At 44.9% G+C, this 18907-nt stretch overlaps 1 protein-coding gene across 4 annotated transcripts in view; it reads right to left on the reverse strand.

The window, feature by feature from the left end:
• LOC139264232 (serine/threonine-protein kinase PRP4 homolog) overlaps positions 1-6040 on the reverse strand; it is a 51896-nt gene extending 45856 nt beyond the window's left edge. For all 4 annotated transcript variants that reach the window (XR_011593299.1, XR_011593298.1, XR_011593297.1 and 1 more), the window contains exon 1: positions 5904-6040. Coding sequence is in view for 1 of the 4 variants with exons in the window: in XM_070880372.1 (XP_070736473.1) it covers positions 5904-6004 (101 nt within the window). In the remaining 3 variants the exon portion in view is untranslated. The remainder of the gene's footprint in view (positions 1-5903) is intronic.
• Positions 6041-18907: the final 12867 nt, after the last annotated feature.

An 18907-nucleotide genomic window follows, 5' to 3' on the forward strand; every position in this document is an offset into this window, starting at 1 on the left:
GCATTAGGGAAATATGCTAAAGAATTAATTGTAATGTTTTATTTTTTAAAAAGAGACAATTATGACGATGATTTAACTGAAGTGCATTGCCTACATTGACTGCCCATTAATTTGGACGAAAGAACAAAGGTGAGCAGTTTTAAAATTGTTTGGTGTAAAACTTTTGTTGAATGTAGAGAAATACCTGAGCAACAGAGAAATTTTACCCCACTTTCTGTACCTCCGTTGAGATTCTACATGGCTGTGTTTAGAAGCATAGCCATGTGAGGGGAGGAGGAGAAAAAAAATCATTTGCTAAAATTTGCCACTTCCAAATTTAACTGATTCATCTATATGAAAACAGCCCAATATATTAAAAACTTTTTCTGGCAACCAGCATTTGTTTAAAAATGTTTCCATTACAGTATTGTGCAGTTATTTGTGATGTTATCCAAGTGCACTACTTGGTACTATAGTTAGAAATGGAGATGTGACTACCATTTTAAGGTAGATCTGATAGTGTTATAGCTACAGTAAGCAAAAAAAAAAGTTACTTGCATCATCCATCGTTAGCTTCAATAAAATCTACAAGCTTCCTTGCCACCCTACCCCCCCAATCATTCTTCTCAAGTGCTCTACCATTCAACCTAGTCTATGTTGCAAATAAAACTACTGTATTAATTTCCTTTTAAAAAACAATGTAAGCTTCCTGTGACTTTCTACAGTTTGAAAGTACTGCATTTGTTTTATAAGCAAGATTTCACACAAGAATTTAGCATTCTTATTGATTAGGAAAGAGACCCTATCTCAGTTCCCACCCCCACCTCCCAAAAGTCATTCAACAGCATACAATCAGCAGTGAAGTTACTGTAACAATCAACGCATATTGCCATAAAAACAAGTAACAAGCACTCCATGATCCATAATATGCAGAAGAAACATAAAAACAAGGATTGCAATGTTTCAAGGGCCTGGGAAAACAAGTTGCAAGCCTATCACACCACCTCCCCTTGTTTCTGCTCTATCTCAACAAATAGGAATTAAACAGGAAAAGAAATGCTTAAAGTTTCAAAATGTCCACAATGTAACTTTAATTCAGCAATGTAGCATCTCTACCACTAGTACCATATAGATGTTACATTTGCAGGCTAAAGAAAATTGAGATCAGAAATGTACCACTTGTCTCCTGTGCTGATTGAATTAGGCCAAGCTCATGAACTCCCATCAACTTCTGAAGATAGATAAAATGGGAGGTAACTTTTTAAATAAATGTTGATATTAGATAGCTGCAGATCCCACCAAAATGTTCTCCATGAATTATGAAATTCTAAAATCATACGCTGCTTTGATTTATAAATAAATACTGCTTAAAAATTCACTGAAACGAACCACCTCCCAAAGTAATGTGAACTCATTTGGATCTATTTCAAGATGAGAAAATCAAGTAGCTCCTTTGCAGATATGAAAGACCCATAATTCAAAGATTGCAACTTTGAGTTTTCTAACACAGCAGTGTCAGCCATGGCTCAGTGGGTAGCACTCTCGCCCGAGTCAGAAGGTTGTGGGTTCAAGTACCATTCCAGAGACTTGAGCACAAAAGTCTAGGCCGACACTCTAATGCAGTGCTGAGGGAGTGCTGCACTGTCGGAGGTGACGTCTTTCAGGAGGCCGTCTGCTCTCTCAGGTGGACGTAAAAGATCCCACGGCGCTATTTCGAAGAAAAGCTGGGGAGTGATCCCTGGTGTCCTGGCCAATATTTATCCCTCAAACAGATTATTTGATCATTAACAAATTGGCTGCCAAACTTCCTACATTGCAACAGTGACTACACTTCAAAAGTACTTCATTGTAAAGCGCTTTGGGATGTCCAGTGGTCGTGAAATGCGCCATATAAATACAAGTTTTTTTCCGCAAGTGAAAATACCTCAAAATACGTTGTTACCAAGATTTTGTGCGTAACTCCAAATAAAATCAATGAGCTTGTATAAATAAAATGGAAGCCCTAGACAAGCCAATTGGACTCAAAACAAGTAATCCTTGGCACAGATGGTATTTACCCAAGAAGTCCAAGAGAGACGAGGAGTTTGATGAAGCAATGACAATCATTATGTGGGAGATAGTGGGCACAGAGAAGGTGCCAGAAGATGGAAACAGGCTAATGTGGTGCCTATAATAAAAAAAGGGTTCAAAAAGCAGACATAGGCGACTACAGACCCATTAAGAGTTGCTTCCATTCCATGTAAAATAATGGAATCAATTATCAGGTGTAAACTTGAGGATTATATGTACAACACTGAACTCAATATTAACATGGATTCAGAAGGAACTTCCTGCTTGCTCAACTGCAACGAGGAAGTGACATCCCAGGTGGACTGTGCTAAGCCCCACGATGTGTCGACCTTGAATTCCAAAAGGCTTTTGACAGTTGCACACAAATATCTATTGGTTAAACGTAAAGTTGTGGGAATTCTGGGTTAGCCGTGGGACTAGATAACATGGTTTACGGGTAGGAAACAAGCAGTACTCGTTAGTGAAGTAATGTCAGAGGGGAGAAAGGGGGGGAAAATGGAACAAAAGAGGGATGGTGGGGAGAAAGAGGGAAAGTACTGACTGAGCTGCCTCAGGGCTTAATGCTGGGACCACAACTTTTTCAAATTTACATCAATGACTTGGATTCATATACTCAACGCAAAGTGGTCAAATTTGCAGACGAACCTAAACTAGAAGAGGCAGTGGAATTGGAAGCGGCAGTTTAGACATTACAGAATTAGTATAAAATATGAAGGTGGGCAGAGCAATGGCAGATGAAACTCGATGCAAATACTGTACTGCACGGAAGGAGGAAAAAAATACATGACACACATACCCCATGTATGGTGTTGAAATACCTATGCCTGAAGCCCAACTAGATCAGAGAATCTTGGTAGACTCAATGCTAAACATGCTTTACTAGTGCAGAGCAGCAAACAAAGCCAATAAAATGTTCAACTACAATGCCAAAACTGTACAATACAAGTAGCGATAAAATTGCAGTGCTCCAATGAGACCGCACCTTGAATACTGCGTCCAGCTCTGACTGCCAAAAAGAGAGGCATTCAAGTGCTCAAAGCAATGCAGAGAAGAGCTTCAAGACAGAGGAAAGACTAGAGAAGGGTTTTTTTAGACTGGAAAGATTAAGAGGTATATACAAGGGTGTTAAGGATACAGAAAAAAATTAACCCAGAATATTACTTTAAATCGTGTGACTAGGAATCGTTCAAACTAGAGAAGCATACTTTTAGAACAGATAACTGGCAATTCTTCAGAGTGATCAACATGTGGAAGAAATTTCCAAATAATAATGGCGGCAAAAACTCTAGAATCATTTAAGATACGATTGAATGCTACAATGGAGCGACGCTAGAATCAATCTGGATGGATGATTTAAGATGGGCCAAATACCCTCCTCATCGGTAATTACCTTGAGATCTTTATTAACAAATTTGCAAACATGCAAAGTTGCCAAATATTAGGTGCTGTGTCCAGTGAAATACTAATTCATGCTCATAAAATAACCGACATCTCACCAATGAAATACAAGCTTCTCCTCCCCAAATGTTGAAGGGCCATAACTCTCAGGCACAATCTTGTATACTAATACCAATCACATCTAAAAGTGTTTGTTCGATGAATGAATATTCCATCAAATCTTAGCTCAGTCATGAATTCTGTAACAGACTGTCTTACTTTTATAAGATGACTCACTACCTCCTATGAAATAGAAATATACATTTGCACAACTGTAGATCCCTGGATAAGTTACCAGCAAGTTAAAAACTAACAGTTGACAACACATCTAAAAATCACATTTTTAAATAAAATTTTGAATCTTCCATTCATTACAATGACTGCTTCGAGCAATTTTAGGCTTCAAAAATGTGCAGAATATGTTTTAAAAAGCAGAGCAAAAACAACAGGAGTTTCCATAATTGTGGAAGCTATTTCTACACTCAAACTCATTCTATATTGCCATGGTCTAACTAGGCATTAAAAGCATGTGGCGATGTTTACAAACATACTGGAAAAACATTGAACTTTAAAATAAAGACACAAAGCTGAATTTATTTTTGTAGTGGAAAGTGAGAATTGACAGATCTGCTTGCCATAGAGCTTTAAAATACTAAAATATCAGCTTGGGCTCCATTTGAGCAATCTTGTCCAAGTCAGAAGTTTATGACTATGGACTTGAAAATAACAGATTAAACACAAGGGAGAGAATGCTATATTGCTGGAGGTGTCACCTTTCAGATGAGACATTAAGACAGCCTGCCTTTCCAGTTGAAAGAAAAAAATCCCATAACACATTTTGAAGAGTGGGAAATTCTTCCAGTATTCTAGCCAATAATTGTTCTTCAACTACCACCAAAAAACAGATTATCCAGTCATTCATTCACTTGCTGTCTGTGCTGAAACTAGCAACCGTGTTTGTGTACTAATTGCAGTGACTGCACTTCAAAATTAATCCATTGCTTTAAAATTTGGGACATCCCAAGGATGCAATATGGCAACATTTATATACAAGTCATTTTTGTTAGCTTTATTGCTCCGCATGGTCAGTATTTCTATATATTTAGAAATGACCAACTTTAGAAAAATAATTTAGATACCCCAATTATAACTCTCTACAATCCATAATTTGTCCAGTAAACAGACTCGTAGGTTAAAGTGAAAAATGGTGGCAGGCTACTCTCAACAAAAAGAAATTAACTGCCAAGCAGGAAACACACAAGTCACAAAAAGTAAGATACAATAAACAGCAAGGATAATTAATTCAGAATGGGGGGGAAAACTGTAGAATGAATAAATCGACAGGAAGGATAACAAAATAAAAACAAAGAGTTGGAAACACTCAGCAAGCACCTGTGGAGAAGAAGGATAATGAATTTAGCATAGAGGGAGAAATTAATGGGAAGGGAGGGGGGAATAATATGGAATCGAGGTGAGAATGAGTGAAAATAGAGCTATCGCTTCACCTTCTCCAAACTAAATACAACATACCAGCATACAGGGAAAAATGAAAGGGAAGGGGGGGAATAATACAGGATCAAGTGAAAATAGACTATCCTTTATCAAACCAAATACAACAAGCCATGGATAAATTAATGGAAAGGGAGGGGGCAATATGGGATGGAGGAGGGAAATGAGTGAAAATAAACTATCCCTTCACCAAACCAAACACAACAAACCAGTATAGAGAAAGAAATTAAATGGGTGGGAAGAGGGGGGGGGGGGCGGGGTGGAGAGAAGAGAATAATATGGGATGGAGGAATGAGCGAAAACAGAGTTATCCCTTCGCCTTCTCCACTCCAAACCAAATCTAACATAACAGCATACAGGGAGAAATTAATGGGAAGGGAGGGGGGCTATACTATGGGATGGAAGAGGGAATGAAAGTAGAGCTAGCTCTTCACTGTCTTGCCTTCAAACCAAATACAACATAACAGCACACAGGGAGAAATCAATGGGATGGGAAGGACTAATATGGAACGGGGGAGGGAATGAGTGAAAGTAGAGCTATATTTTCACCTTCTCCCCTCCAAACCAGCTTGGCCTCTGCTGCTCACATGCTGAGTGAGGCCCAACAGCCGCTATGCTCAAAAGCGCCGGCGGCACGGTGTGACTTTGAGAGCGGCCGGATGGAAACTTCTTTTGCGCCCGAACGGTGGGAAAGGCAGGCGGGTGCTGTGGCCGCGGGGGCGGCGGTGGTGGTCTGTGTGGGGCAGGCCGCGCGTTATTATTTAAACCACAAACAGCGCGGACACCCACCTACCGGCTCTCTCTCACACACACGAGGTTTAACGGCAGGTTTATTTAATAATCGCTTAAAAAAAAAACCAAAATTAATTCTATTGGGAATCGACACCGAGCGCGGATGGATCTCTTACTCTTCCTCCACGCCGGCCGTCAGCCGCTCATTCTTGCTCCAGTCCGCCTCTTCCTCCTGCTTCTGAACATCCGCCATTTCGCCGGAGCCGTCTCTCACCATCCGCTCCGCTCAGGCTTCGCTCCGCCGCTTCCCCACTTCCCCACAATGCACCCGCGCGCCTCCTCCTCCAGTATCCCGCCATGCAACCCGCGCCCGGTCACCCGACCCCCTTGCGCACATGCGCCGAGCCAGAACTGGGCCATCAAGTGGGCAAACTTGTTGATTGCTATCTCTCTATCTTTCTCTCGCTCCATGTTAGAGGTTAATTTAGAATCTGCCAGATTTTTACATTTTATGTGCAAGACAATCAAATAACAGAAAACTGGAAATCTGAAATAAAACAGAAATTGGTAGAATATAGATACCAACTCTAAAGAAGGAAGACAACTTAATCTTTTGATAAAAACAGTTCTTACGAAAGATCATCGACCTGAAACGTTAACTCTGTTTCTCTCTTCACAGATGCTGCCTGACCCGCTGTGTGTTTCCAGCGTTTTCTGTCTTTATTTCAGATTTCCAGCGTCCGCAGTATTTTGCTTTTGTATTTGCATTTAGATTGTGGACTGAAATCTGGGGGGAAAAATGAACAAACAACAAGAGGAGAGAGACGGAAGTAATGGGTAACTCATTCTCCATAAATGGTGTTGAAACAGTTAAAGATGGGGTTGCCAAGTCTTAATTGAAGGTATTCTTGGAGGTCTGAGCATGTGATGTCTGGCCACGTGACGTCAGCAAATGTTACTGCATTTCCCTTGTGAAGGTTAAGCCCCCGGTAGTTGAGAATCTTTGCATGTAGTTTCGTGCCAGCAGCTGTGAGAAGTTTTGAGAATCAGGAGGCCACCCGTGAGCAGATGAAGAAGGGAAACCTGAGGTGGGGGAGGGATTCATAGACGGGAGACCAGAGGTGGAAGGAACTTGATTCCACTAGTAACTCAAAGTAACTGGCTGAAATTGCACCAATAACTAATAGTAATACTGAGAACACTCAAAGTCTCCTCTAAACCAACAGTGAATGGAGGCCCAACCAGTTCCCATTCACCACCACCCTCCCCCGCCTGCATTGAACAATGGAGCCAAAGTCTCCTTTGCTTCCACTCATTTCCTCCAAAGGGTGGAACAGGATCTACAACCTCTTGCACTCAATTTTCAGCAGCACTTCAGTCCCATGCACTTGATTTTGGGTTGCCCGATGTGAAGGGGGGCAGGCAAGTCGGAGAGAACCTCCTCATAGGACGGCTCCTGAGCCTGGCCAAGGTGGCCATCCAGGCAGCACGCAGTCGAGAGGGTCGTTCAGCCAGACTGCCTGACTCTCTTCCACGGCTACGTTCGCGCCCAGGTGTCCCTGGAGATGGAGCCGCAGTGGAGATGAGGCCTTCCGCGGCCTGTTGACACCAGAGGGACTGGAGTGCTTCATCACCCCACGGAACAGGATTTTAATTTGAAGTTTCCTTTAAATTTTTGTTTGCAGTTTATGGGTTGTGCCCCTTTAAGAAGGGGACATTTGCTACCTTTTAATTGGTGATGACGTTTGTCATCAACCAAGGTAATTAGCGTAAAAGGTAGAATGTCGACCAATATCTACTTCAAGCCCACTGACCCCCCCATAGCTACCTTGATTACACTTCCTCCCACTCCGCTTCCTGTAAGGACTCTATTCCATTCTCCCAGTTTCTCCATCTCTGTCGCATCTATTCTGACGATGCCACCTTCCATACCAGTACTTCCAATATGTCTTCCTTTTTCCTCAACTGAGGATTACCCTCCACTGTGGTTGACAGGGCCCTCAACATTGCCTGTCCCATTTCCCACTTCACCAGCCTCCACGTTCAACAGATTATCCTCCACCATCTCCAGCATGATCCCACCAACAATCACATCTTCCCCTCCCCTCTCCTTTCAGCTTTCCGAAGGGACCGTTTCCTCCACAACACCCTGCTCCACTCCTCAATCACTCCCAACACCCCCTCCCCTTCCCACGGCATCTTCCTGTGCAAGCGCAGGAGATGCAACACCTGCCCTTTTACCTCCTCACTTCCCACCGTCCAGGGCTCCAAGCACTCCTTCCAGATGAAACAGCGATTTACTTGTACTTCTTTCAATTTAGAATACTGTATTCGCTGCTCACGGTACGGTCTTCTCTACATTAGGGAGACCAAACCGAGATTGGGTGACCGCTTTGCGGAACACCTCCATTCAGTTCGCAAGCGTGACCCCGAGCGTCCGGTCGCCTGTCATTTTAATTCCCACTCCCACTCTGACCTCTCCGTCCTCAGCCTCCTACACTTCTAATGAAACTCAATGGAAGCTTGAGAAAGAACACCTCATCTTTTGATCAGGCACGTTGCAGCCTTCAGGACTCAACATTGAGTTCAACAATTGTAGATCATAACCACTGCTCCCATTTTTTCAAACAGCAGCTGCTGTTGTCATTTACAGCTCCTCTAGACCCGTCTTTTGTTTCTTTCCTTGCCCCATTATCACCCCCTTTTGCCTTGCAGCGCCACCCCTTTTGCCTTTCAATCTCTCCTGCCTTCCACCCTATCACAGACCTTCCCTTTTGTTCTTTCCTCCCCTGCCTCTGCACTTGCTTAAAACCTGTTAATCTCAGATTTTTCCAGTTCTGATGAAAAGTCATCGACCTGAAACATTAACTCTGTTTCTCTCTCCACAGATGCTGCCTGACCTGCTGAGTATTTCCAGCACTCTCTGTTTTTATTTCAGATTTTCAGCATACGCAGTGTTTTGCTTTTAGCAATACAATAACTCACCGATAATCCATATGTAACTGATAGTAATAAGTGTAACGCCCCAATATCCTACCTGTAACTAGTAGTAATCCTGTAACTAGTAGTAATCCTGTAACCGGCTGATAGTCATCCTGTAACTAGAATCACAAGAATTTACTACACAGAAGGAGGCCATTCGACCCATTGTATCTGTACCAGCCGAAAAAGAGCTATCCAGCCTAATCCCACTTTCCAGCTCTTGGTCCGTAGCCCTGTAGGTCACGGCACTTCAAGTGCATATCCAAGCATTTTTTAAATGTGATAAGGGTTTCTGCCTCTGCCACCTCAGCCAGAATCCACCTGTACCGCGCAAGGTGTGTTCAGGCTCCCCAGTCACTGCCAATTTTAACAGGCCTTATCTCCCGTTGGACTCTGGTTTGGACTCAGATTCCGTGTGAAGGATGAATACTGTGAATTTTAGCTTCAGTCAAAGCCAATCTGAATTCGGAGTTCACACATCAAAACCGGCTGGCACAGAGCAACCTGAAGCAAACCCAGAGATTGCACAAAGGGCAGCAGTCTTAGTGGTTGAAGCACATTTCACGGGCCACATCGTCCTAAACTCAGCACCAACATTTCTAAACCCCTCCCTGGACGCAGACTAAATACAGGAGAACTTTTATAGAGTGATAGAAATTGCAGCACAGGAGGAAGCCATTTGGCCCTTGGTGCCTGTATCAGTGCTGACATTACCTGCTGTAACCTCATTCCCCATGACCATTTTATATTCCTCCTTTGCAAATATTTATCACATTACATGTTAAATAATGTTCTAGTTTCTGCCTCAATGGCCCTCTGTTCAAAAAATGTCCTCTCTTCCTCCTTGGTTCATTGAGTGACTGTTCTCAGTCTCTTTCTCCATTCGCCGACAAGTGGAAACAATGGCCCATATTTTGCGGTCGGTATGGTGCCGCACACTCACAGTATGCCGTCATACCGTCTTTGAAATCCACTGCATGTTCGGGATCTCCGCATGCGTTGCGAATTCCGGAACGTGGTCTAAAAAGCAATTTCATGCACAGAGTTGGGCTATTTGCTCACTGGCTGGCCAGCAAGTGAGTACGGAAACGTTACGGTTGATGCAAACAGGCACAGGGCCTGTTTGCATCAGCATATGGGCTACCTCAGGCATGATTTAAACATAAGAACATAGGAAATAGGAGCAGGAGTAGGCCATTTGGCTCCTCGAGCCTCTTCCGCCATTTAATAAGATCATGGCTGATCTGATCTTGGGCTCAGCTCCACTCCCCTGCCCGCTCCTCATAACCCTTCACTCCCTTATCGTTCAAAAATCTGTCTATCTCTACCTTAAATATATTCAAGGACCCAGCCTCCATAACTCTCTGGGGCAGAGAATTCCACAGATTTACGACCCTCTGGATAAAGGGGAACCAGTGGATGTGGTGTATTTGGACTTCCAGAAGACATTTGACAAGGTGCCATATAAAAGGTAACTGCACAAGATAAAAGTTCATGGGGTTGGGGTAATATATTAGCAGGGATAGAGGATTGGCTAACTAACAGTCGGGATAAATGGTTCATTGTGGGGTTGGCAATCAGTAACTAGTGGGGTGCTGCAGGGATCAGTGCAGGGACCCCCAACTATTTACAATCTATATTAATGACTTGGATGAAGGGACCGAGTGTAACGTAGCCAAGTTTGCTGACGATACAAAGATGAGTGGGAAAGCAAATTGTAAGGAGGACACAAAAAATTTGCAAAAGGACATAGACAGGCTAAGTGAGTGGGCAAAAATTTGCCAGATGAAATATAATGTTGGAAAGTGTGAGATTATGCACTTTGGCAGAAAAATGTCGAAGAGCAAGTTATTATTTAAATGGAGAAAAATTGAAAAGTGCCGCAGTACAGTGGGACCTGGGAGTACTTGTGCATGAAACACAAAAGGATAGTATGCAGGTACAGCAATTGATCAGGAAGGCCAATGGAATCTTGGCCTTTATTGCAAAGGGGATGGAGTATAAAAGCAGGGAAGTCTTGCTGCAGTTATACAGGGTATTGGTGAGATCACACCTAGAATACTGCGTACAGTTTTGATTTCCATATTTAAGACAGGATATACTCTGGAGGCAGTTCAGAGAAGGTTCACTAGGTTGATTTCGGGGGTTGACTAATGAGGAAAAGTTGAGTAGGTTGGGCCTCTACTCATTGGAATTCAGAAGAATGAGAGGTGATCTTATCGAAAAGTATACAATTATGAGGTGGCTTGACAAGGTGGATGCAGAGAGGATGTTTCCACTGATAGGGGAGACTAGAACTAGAAAGCACGATCTTAGAATAAGGGGCCGCCCATTTAAAACTGAGATGAGGAGGATTTTCTTCTCTCAGAGGATTGTAAATCTGGAATTCGCTGCCTCAGAGAGGTGTGGAAGCTGGGACATTGAAAAAATTTAAGACAGAGATAGACAGTTTCTTAACCGATAAGGGAATAAGGGGTTATGGGTAGCGGGCAGGGAAATGGACCTGAGCCCATAATCGGATCAGCCATGATCGTATTAAATGGCGGAGCAGGCTCGAGGGCCCAAATGGTCCACTGCTCCTATTTCTTATGAACCTATGTTCAAGAAGAAATTGCACCTCATCTCAGTTCTAAATGGGCGAGCCCTTATTCTTAAGCTATGCCCCTAGTTCTAGATTCCCCCACGAATGCAAACATCCTCTCTGCATCTACCTTGTCGAGCCCCCTCAGTATGTTTCAATATGTTTCAATAAGATGACCTTTCATTCCTCTAAACTCCAATGAGTATAGGCCCAACCTGCTCAACCTTTCTTCATAAATCAAACCCTTCATCTCAGGAATCAACCTAGTGAACCTTCTCTGAACTGCCTTCAATGCAAGTATATCCCTCCTTAAATAAGGAGACCAAAACTGTATGCAGTATTCTAGGTGTGGTCCCACCAATAGCCTGTACAGTTGTAGCAGGACTTCCCTACTTTTATATTCCATCTCCCTTGCAATAAAGGCCAACATTCCATTTGCCTTCCTGATTACTTGCTGTACCCGCATATTAACTTTCTGTGTTTCATGCACAAGGACGCCCAGGTCCCTCTGTACTGCAGCTTTTTGTAATCTCTTCATTTAAATAATAATAGTTTTTTTATTTTTCCTACCAAAGTGGATAACGTCACACTTTCCCACATTGTACTCCATCTGCCAAATGTTTACCTACTCACTTAGCCTGTCTATAATCCCGTTGCAGATTTTTTGTGTCCTCCTCACAACTTGCTTTCCCAACCACCTTTGTATTATCAGCAAATTTGGCTACATTACACTTGGTCCCTTCATCCAAGTCATTAACATAGATTGTAAATAGTTGAGACCCCAGCACCAATCCCTGTGGCACTCCACTAGTTAACGTTTGCCAATCGGAAAATGACCCATTTATCCCGACTCTCTGTTTTCTGTTAGTTAGCCAATCCTCAATCCATGCTAATATATTATCCTCAACCCCATGAGCTCTTATCTTGTGCAGTGACCTCTTATATGGCACCTCATCGAATGATTTCTGGAAATCCAAATACACTACATCCACTGGTTCCCCCTTATCCATCCTGCTCATTACATCCTCAAAGTACTTCAGCAAATTTGTCAAACATGATTTCCCTTTCATAAAACCATGCTGACTCTGCTTGACTGCATTATGATTTTCCAAATGTCCTGCTACTGCTTCTTTAATAATCGACTCCAGCATTTTCCCAATGACAGATGTTAGGCTAACTGGTCTACAGTTTCCTGCTTTCTGTCTCCTTTTTTAAATAAGGGTGTTACATTTGTAGTTTTCCAATCCGCTGGAATCTCTCCAGACTCCATGGAATTTTGGTAGATTACAACCAATGCATCCACTATCTCTGCAGCCACTTTTTTAAGACACTAGGATGCAGGCCATCAGATACAGGGGACTTGTCCACCTTTACATAAGAACGCATGCTGCGGGATGGAGTCGAGAACACTCGAGTCAAAGGCAAAGTCTCGATTGAGGAGATCTTCGAAGTGCTTCTTCCAGCGGGCCATGACAGCCTCGGTGTCCTTGATGAGTGTTTCCCCGTTCTTGGCCAGCAGTGGGGTGGGGCCTTGGGAGGTGGCCTTGACTGCGATGAAGAATCCTCACACATCATGGCTGTCGGCCAGTTGTTGTATCTCCTGCGCTTTCTCCATCCACCACCTGTTCTTTAGGTCCCGGGTTTTTTGTTGGACCTCAACCTTGAGCCGCCTGTAATGTTGCTTTGCTGCTCCTGAGTTGGGTTGTTGCTTGAGGCTCAGAAATGCTCTGCGCTTGCGATCTATTAGTTCTTGGATCTCCTGATCATTCTCATCAAACCAGTCCTGGTGTTTTCTGGTTGAGTGACCAAGTGTCTCTTCACAGGCACTGGTTATGGAGGTCTGGAGGGCAGACCTTGCGCTGTGAGCATTCTGCATCTCAGGGTCATCAAGGCAAGCCAGTTAGCTGTGAGGCGCTGGCTGTATAGGGCTCTCTTAGCTGGGTCTTTAAGTGCCCCGGCATTGACTTTTTTGTGGCACTGCTTCTGCTGTCCCCTCCGCTTTGGGGCTATGTTGATGTCGATGATGGATCAGATTATCACTGCCCCTCAGTCATCAAGATCCTCGGCGCGGCCCTGGACAACGTGGACCGTTTCCCATACCTCGGGAGCCTCTTATCAACAAAAGCAGACATTGATGAGGAGATTCAACACCGCCTCCAGTGCACCAGTGCAGCCTTCGGCCGCCTGAGGAAAAGATTGTTCGAAGACCAGGCCCTCAAATCTACTACCAAGCTCATGGTCTACACAGCTGTAGTAATACCCGCCCTTCTATATGGCTCAGAGGCATGGACCATGTACAGTAGACACCTCAAGTCGCTGGAGAAATACCATTAATGATGCCTTCGCAAGATCCTACAAATCCCCTGGGAGGACATACGCACCAACATTAGTGTCCTCGACCAGGCCAACATCCCCAGCATTGAAGCACTGACCACACTTAATCAGCTCCGCTGGGCAGGCCACGTTGTCCGCATGCCAGACATGAGATTCCCAAAGCAAGCGCTCTACTTGGAACTCCTTCACTGCAAACGAGCCAATGATGGACAGAGGAAATATTACAAGGACACCTTCAAAGCCTCCCTGATAAAGTGCGGCATCCCCACCGACACCTGGGAGTCCCTGGCCAAAGACTGGGAGGGCGCTGAGCACCTCGAGTATCATCGCCGAGTGCATGCAGAAAGCAAGTGCAGGCAGCGGAAGGAACGTGCGGCAAACCAGTCCCGCCCTCCCTTACCCTCAATGACTGTCTGTCCCACCTGTGGCAGGGACTGTCGCTCTCGTATTGGACTGGTCAGCCATCTAAGGACTCAATCTAAGAGTGGAAACAAGTCTTCCTCGATTCCGAGAGACTGCCTATGATGATGACATAAGAACATAAGAAATAGGAGCAGGAGTAGACCATACGGCCCCTCGAGCCTGCTCCGCCATTTAATATGATCATGGTTGATCCGATCATGGACTCAGGTCCACATCCCTGCCCGCTCTCCATAACCCTTTATTCCCTTATCGTCTGTCTTAAATTTCTGTCTTAAATTTATTTAATGCCCCAGCTTCCACAGCAATCTGAGGCAGCGAATTCCACAGATCCACAACCCTCTGACAGAAGAAATTTCTCCTCCTGTCAGTTTTAAATGGGCGGCCCCTTATTCTAAGGTTGTGCCCTCTAGTTCTAATTGCCCCTATCAGTGGAAACATCCTCTCTGCACCACCTTGTCAAGCCCCCTCATAATCATATACGTTTCGGTAAGATCACCTCTCATTCTTCTGAATTCCAATGAGTAGAGGCCCAACCTACTCAACCTTTCCTCATAAGGCAACCCACTCATCTCTGAACTGCCTCCAAAGCAAGTATATCCTTTCGTAAATATGGAAACCAAAACTGTATGCAGTATTCCAGGTGTGGCCTCACCAATACGCTGTATAACTGTAACAAGACTTCCCTGCTTTTATACTCCATCCCCTTTGCAATAAAGGCCAAGATTCTATTGGCCTTCCTGATCACTTGCTGTACCTGCATACTAACCTTTTTTGGTTCATGCACAAGTACCCTCAGGTCCTGCTGTACTGCAGCACTTTGCAATCTTTCTCCATTTAAATAATAACTTGCTCTTTGATTTTTTTTCTGCCAAAGTGCATGACCTCGCACTTTCCAACATTATACTCCATCTGCCAAATTTTTGCCCACTCACTTAGCCTGTCTATGTCCCATTAGTTTTCCTAGTACTTCTTCTTTAGTGATCGTGATTGTTTTAAGTTTCCCCCCCTCCCTATATCCCCTTGATTATCTATTATAGGGATGTTTTTAGAGTCTTCTACCATGAAGACCGATACAAAATATTTGTTCAAAGCCTCTGCCATTTCCCATTCCCCAGTCTCATCCTCTAAGGGACCAATGTTTACTTTAGCTACCCTTTTCTTTTTATATGCCTGTAGAAGCTCTTACTATCTGTTTTTATATTTCTTGTTAGTTTACTCTCATAATCGATCTTTTCTCTATTATTTTTTTAGTCCTCCTTTGTTTTTTTTTAATTTCCCAATCCTCTGGCCTCCCACTAATCTTGGGACCATTGTATGACATTGTTTTCAATTTGATACCATCCTTTACTTCCTTAGTTAGCCACAGATGGTTCTCTCTTCTCTTAAAATCTTTCTGTCTCACTGAAATATATTTGTGTTGAGAGATATGAAATATCTCCTTAAATGTCTGCCACTGCTCATCCACCGTCCCACACTTGAATCTATTTTCTCAGTCCACTTTAATCAACTCTGCATTTTCATATCGTAAATTATACACATACCTTGTATCAAATGAGTTTCTGCAAATATTAGCCTGGATTAGAGTTTTAATGGTGCCTAAAATTATCAAAAAATTTAATTTTTAGCGAGGTTGGTGGAATGAAGCTGCTTACGAATTAAATTCCTGTAAATCCTGTAAATTGTAATTCAATCTTGATTTCGGGTTTCCCTTAAATCTCATTATGGGATTCCCTTCAGAAATGATTTAAAATCGAATTCTGTTTTGTCATTCGAGGACCAGTCCCATGTGATCCCAGGTACGCTTCTGCACCGCCTGCGCCCCTTCGATCCGCGGCCCATTACGCTACTCTCCGCCTCGCAGCCTCAGACCGCAAGTTTTCGCAGCCTCTCCACCATCAGGTCGGTGCGGAATTCTTTCGCGGCTCGGAGCTGTACTCCGGAGGTACGCCTCCGGCCGCAATTCTTGGCACTTCTTGGCCCAATCTTTCACTATTTACAGGATTGACCCACCCCTTTACTGGCTGCTCCTCTCATGGCACCTCTTCCACTCACCACATTGCTGCTGCCGCTAGCTATGCTGGAAATGCTGGGCTGCATGTTCACCCCATTCCTCCCGATCACCTCCCCACCCCATTCCCCACTCTCCCTCACCCCCTACCCAAGCCCTTGACCCCCATCTCGCCCCATTCCCCATTCTCCCCCTCTCCCCATGAGCCCGCATCCGCCTCGAGGGACCGAATAACAACATTAGAAATAGGAGCAGGACTAGGCCATTTGGCCCCTCGAGCCTGCTCCACCATTCGATAAGATCATGGCTGATCTGATCTTGGCCTCAATTCCACTTCTCTGCCCGCTCCCCATAACCCTTGACTCCCTTATCATTCAAAAATCTGTCTATTTCCGCCTTAAATATATTCAATGAATGGCCTACTCCAGCTCCTGTTTCTTATGTTCTTTTCCCTGTCTCACTCTGGCCAACCCCCTAGTTCCTGTTCACCCTTGTCCTGCACCTCTCCCAGCTGCATCTTTCCTCTTCCTCCCGGCAACTCGCTGATCCCGTTTCTGGTCACCCCCGAAGCAGGGACCGACTGCAGTGGTGGTAGGATGACATCACTGAGCTGGAGGCTTCTCTGCGATGACAGGCGGCGACAGCACAGAGCGGGAGCTGAATGCAGCGAGAAATTTAAAGGGCAAAGTTCTCCTGTGATTCGAGCAGCAGTGCCTGGGAGGTTCATGCCCCATGGGGCCTCGTTTTAATGTCTCATCCGAAAGACAAGTTAGAGGAAGTCCTAATCAAATGATACAGTGCTCTGGTCAGACCACACCGCGAGTCCTGCAGCCAGTTCTGGTCTCGGAGGAACAAGAGAGACATTAAAATGCTGAAGACTGTGCACAGAGGGACCATGAAACATTTGGTTGACTTGGACTCCATGATAAATACAACCCAACACATTCTAGTTGACAAACACCTAGTTCTCCACAAACAAACAAATGCTGGCTGTGATACGTCCTTACTATACAGTATAAATGCACACAAGGCCCATGCTTGAGAAAAGGTCAGTCTGTGACCTGTCCTTTATTTCATAGCACTCAAGTGCTGGAAGTGGGTGGAGCTTCCCCTTTTATATCTGAAGGTCGAGGTTAGGAGTGTCTCCCACAAGTTCACCACCTAATGGTCATTGTTCTCAGTGTACAGCTTAGGTCGGATTATACATGGGTTACAATGCTGGTTGAATACATGACATCACCTCCCCCCCCCAAAGTCTTATTGGGAGCACAAGTTGAGTATCTCTGGTGGTTTACGCTCCCTTGTAGAGCGCTGAGTTGGGGCTCCGGTTATTGGGCGCTGGCCTGAGTGTCTGCTGTTTGCAGTGCCTCAGGCCTGTCCGGACTGCCCACAGTGACTGGGCTCTCCTCCCTTTGGTTCCGGTGTTCGGTCACCTGTGGTGGAGTGAACTCTACATCATGTTCTTCCTCTGCTTCTTCTATGGGGTTGCTGAACCTCCTTTTTGTTTGATCCACATGTTTGCGGCAGATTTGTCCATTGGTAAGTTTAACTACCAGAATCCTATTTCCCTCTTTGGCAACCACAGTGCCTGCGAGCCATTTGGGCCGTGCAGCGTAGTTGAGGACAAAAACAGGGTCATTTACATCAATACATCGCGCCCTCGCATTCCTGTCATGGTAGTCATATTGTGGCTGACGCCGGCTCTCGACAATTTCTTTCATGGTGGGGTGTATAAGGGATAACCGGGTTTTGAGCGTTTTTTTCATTAGCAGCTCTGCGGGTGGAACCCCTGTGAGCGAGTGTGGTCGGGGTCTGTAGGCCAACAGGAGGCGTGATAAGCGGCATTGTAGGGAACCCCCTTGGATTCTGAGCATCCCCTGTTTGATTATCTGCACTGCTCGTTCTGCCTGGCCATTTGAGGCCGGCTTGAACGGTGCCGTTCTGACATGGTTAATTCCATTGCCTTCCATGAAGTCCTGGAATTCAGTGCTTGTGAAGCACGGGCCATTGTCGCTGACCAAGGTGTCCGGTAGACCATGGGCGGCAAACATTGCCCGTAGGCTTTCTACCGTGGCAGAGGATGTGCTTGAATTTAAAATGTCACACTCGATCCATTTGGAGTAGGCATCTACTACAAGCAAAAACATTTTCCCCATGAAAGGACCTGCATAGTCCACATGGATGCGTGACCAAGGCTTGGCGGGCCATGGCCAGGGGCTAAGGGGGGCTTCCCTGGGCGCATTGCCCAGCTGGGCACACGTGTTGCACCTGCGAACACAAAGTTCCAGATCTGCGTCTATCCCTGGCCACCAAACGTGTGACCTGGCAATTGCCTTCATCGTGACAATGCCCGGGTGCCCATTGTGGAGTTCTCTGATGAACACTTTTCTGCCCATCTGGGGCATGACTACGCAGTTTCCCCACAGTAGGCAATCGGCCTGAGTCGAGAGTTTATCCTTGCGCCTGTGAAACGGTTTCAATTTCTCAGGGCATGCCCTGTACGTGGCTGCCCAGTCCCCATTCAGGACACATTTCTTGACTAGAGACAATAGCGGGTCTCTGTCCAGACTTTAATCTGACGGGCTGTCACGGGTGAGCCTTCACTTCCGAAAGCTTCAACAGCCATGACCATCTCAGCACCATGCTCGGTAGCCCCCTCAGTGGTGGCTAGTGGGAGCCTGCTGAGTGCATCGGCGCAGTTTTCGGTGCCCGGTCTGTGCCGAATTGTATAGTCATAGATGGCTAACGTGAGTGCCCACCTCTGTGTGCGGGCTGATGCGTTTGCATTTATGGCCTTGTTGTCGGCCAAAAGAGACGTTAGGGGTTTGTGATCTGTCTCCAGCTCAAATTTC

This window comes from Pristiophorus japonicus, chromosome 5 (assembly GCF_044704955.1).
Source record: "Pristiophorus japonicus isolate sPriJap1 chromosome 5, sPriJap1.hap1, whole genome shotgun sequence".
Classification (NCBI taxonomy): domain Eukaryota; kingdom Metazoa; phylum Chordata; class Chondrichthyes; family Pristiophoridae; genus Pristiophorus; species Pristiophorus japonicus.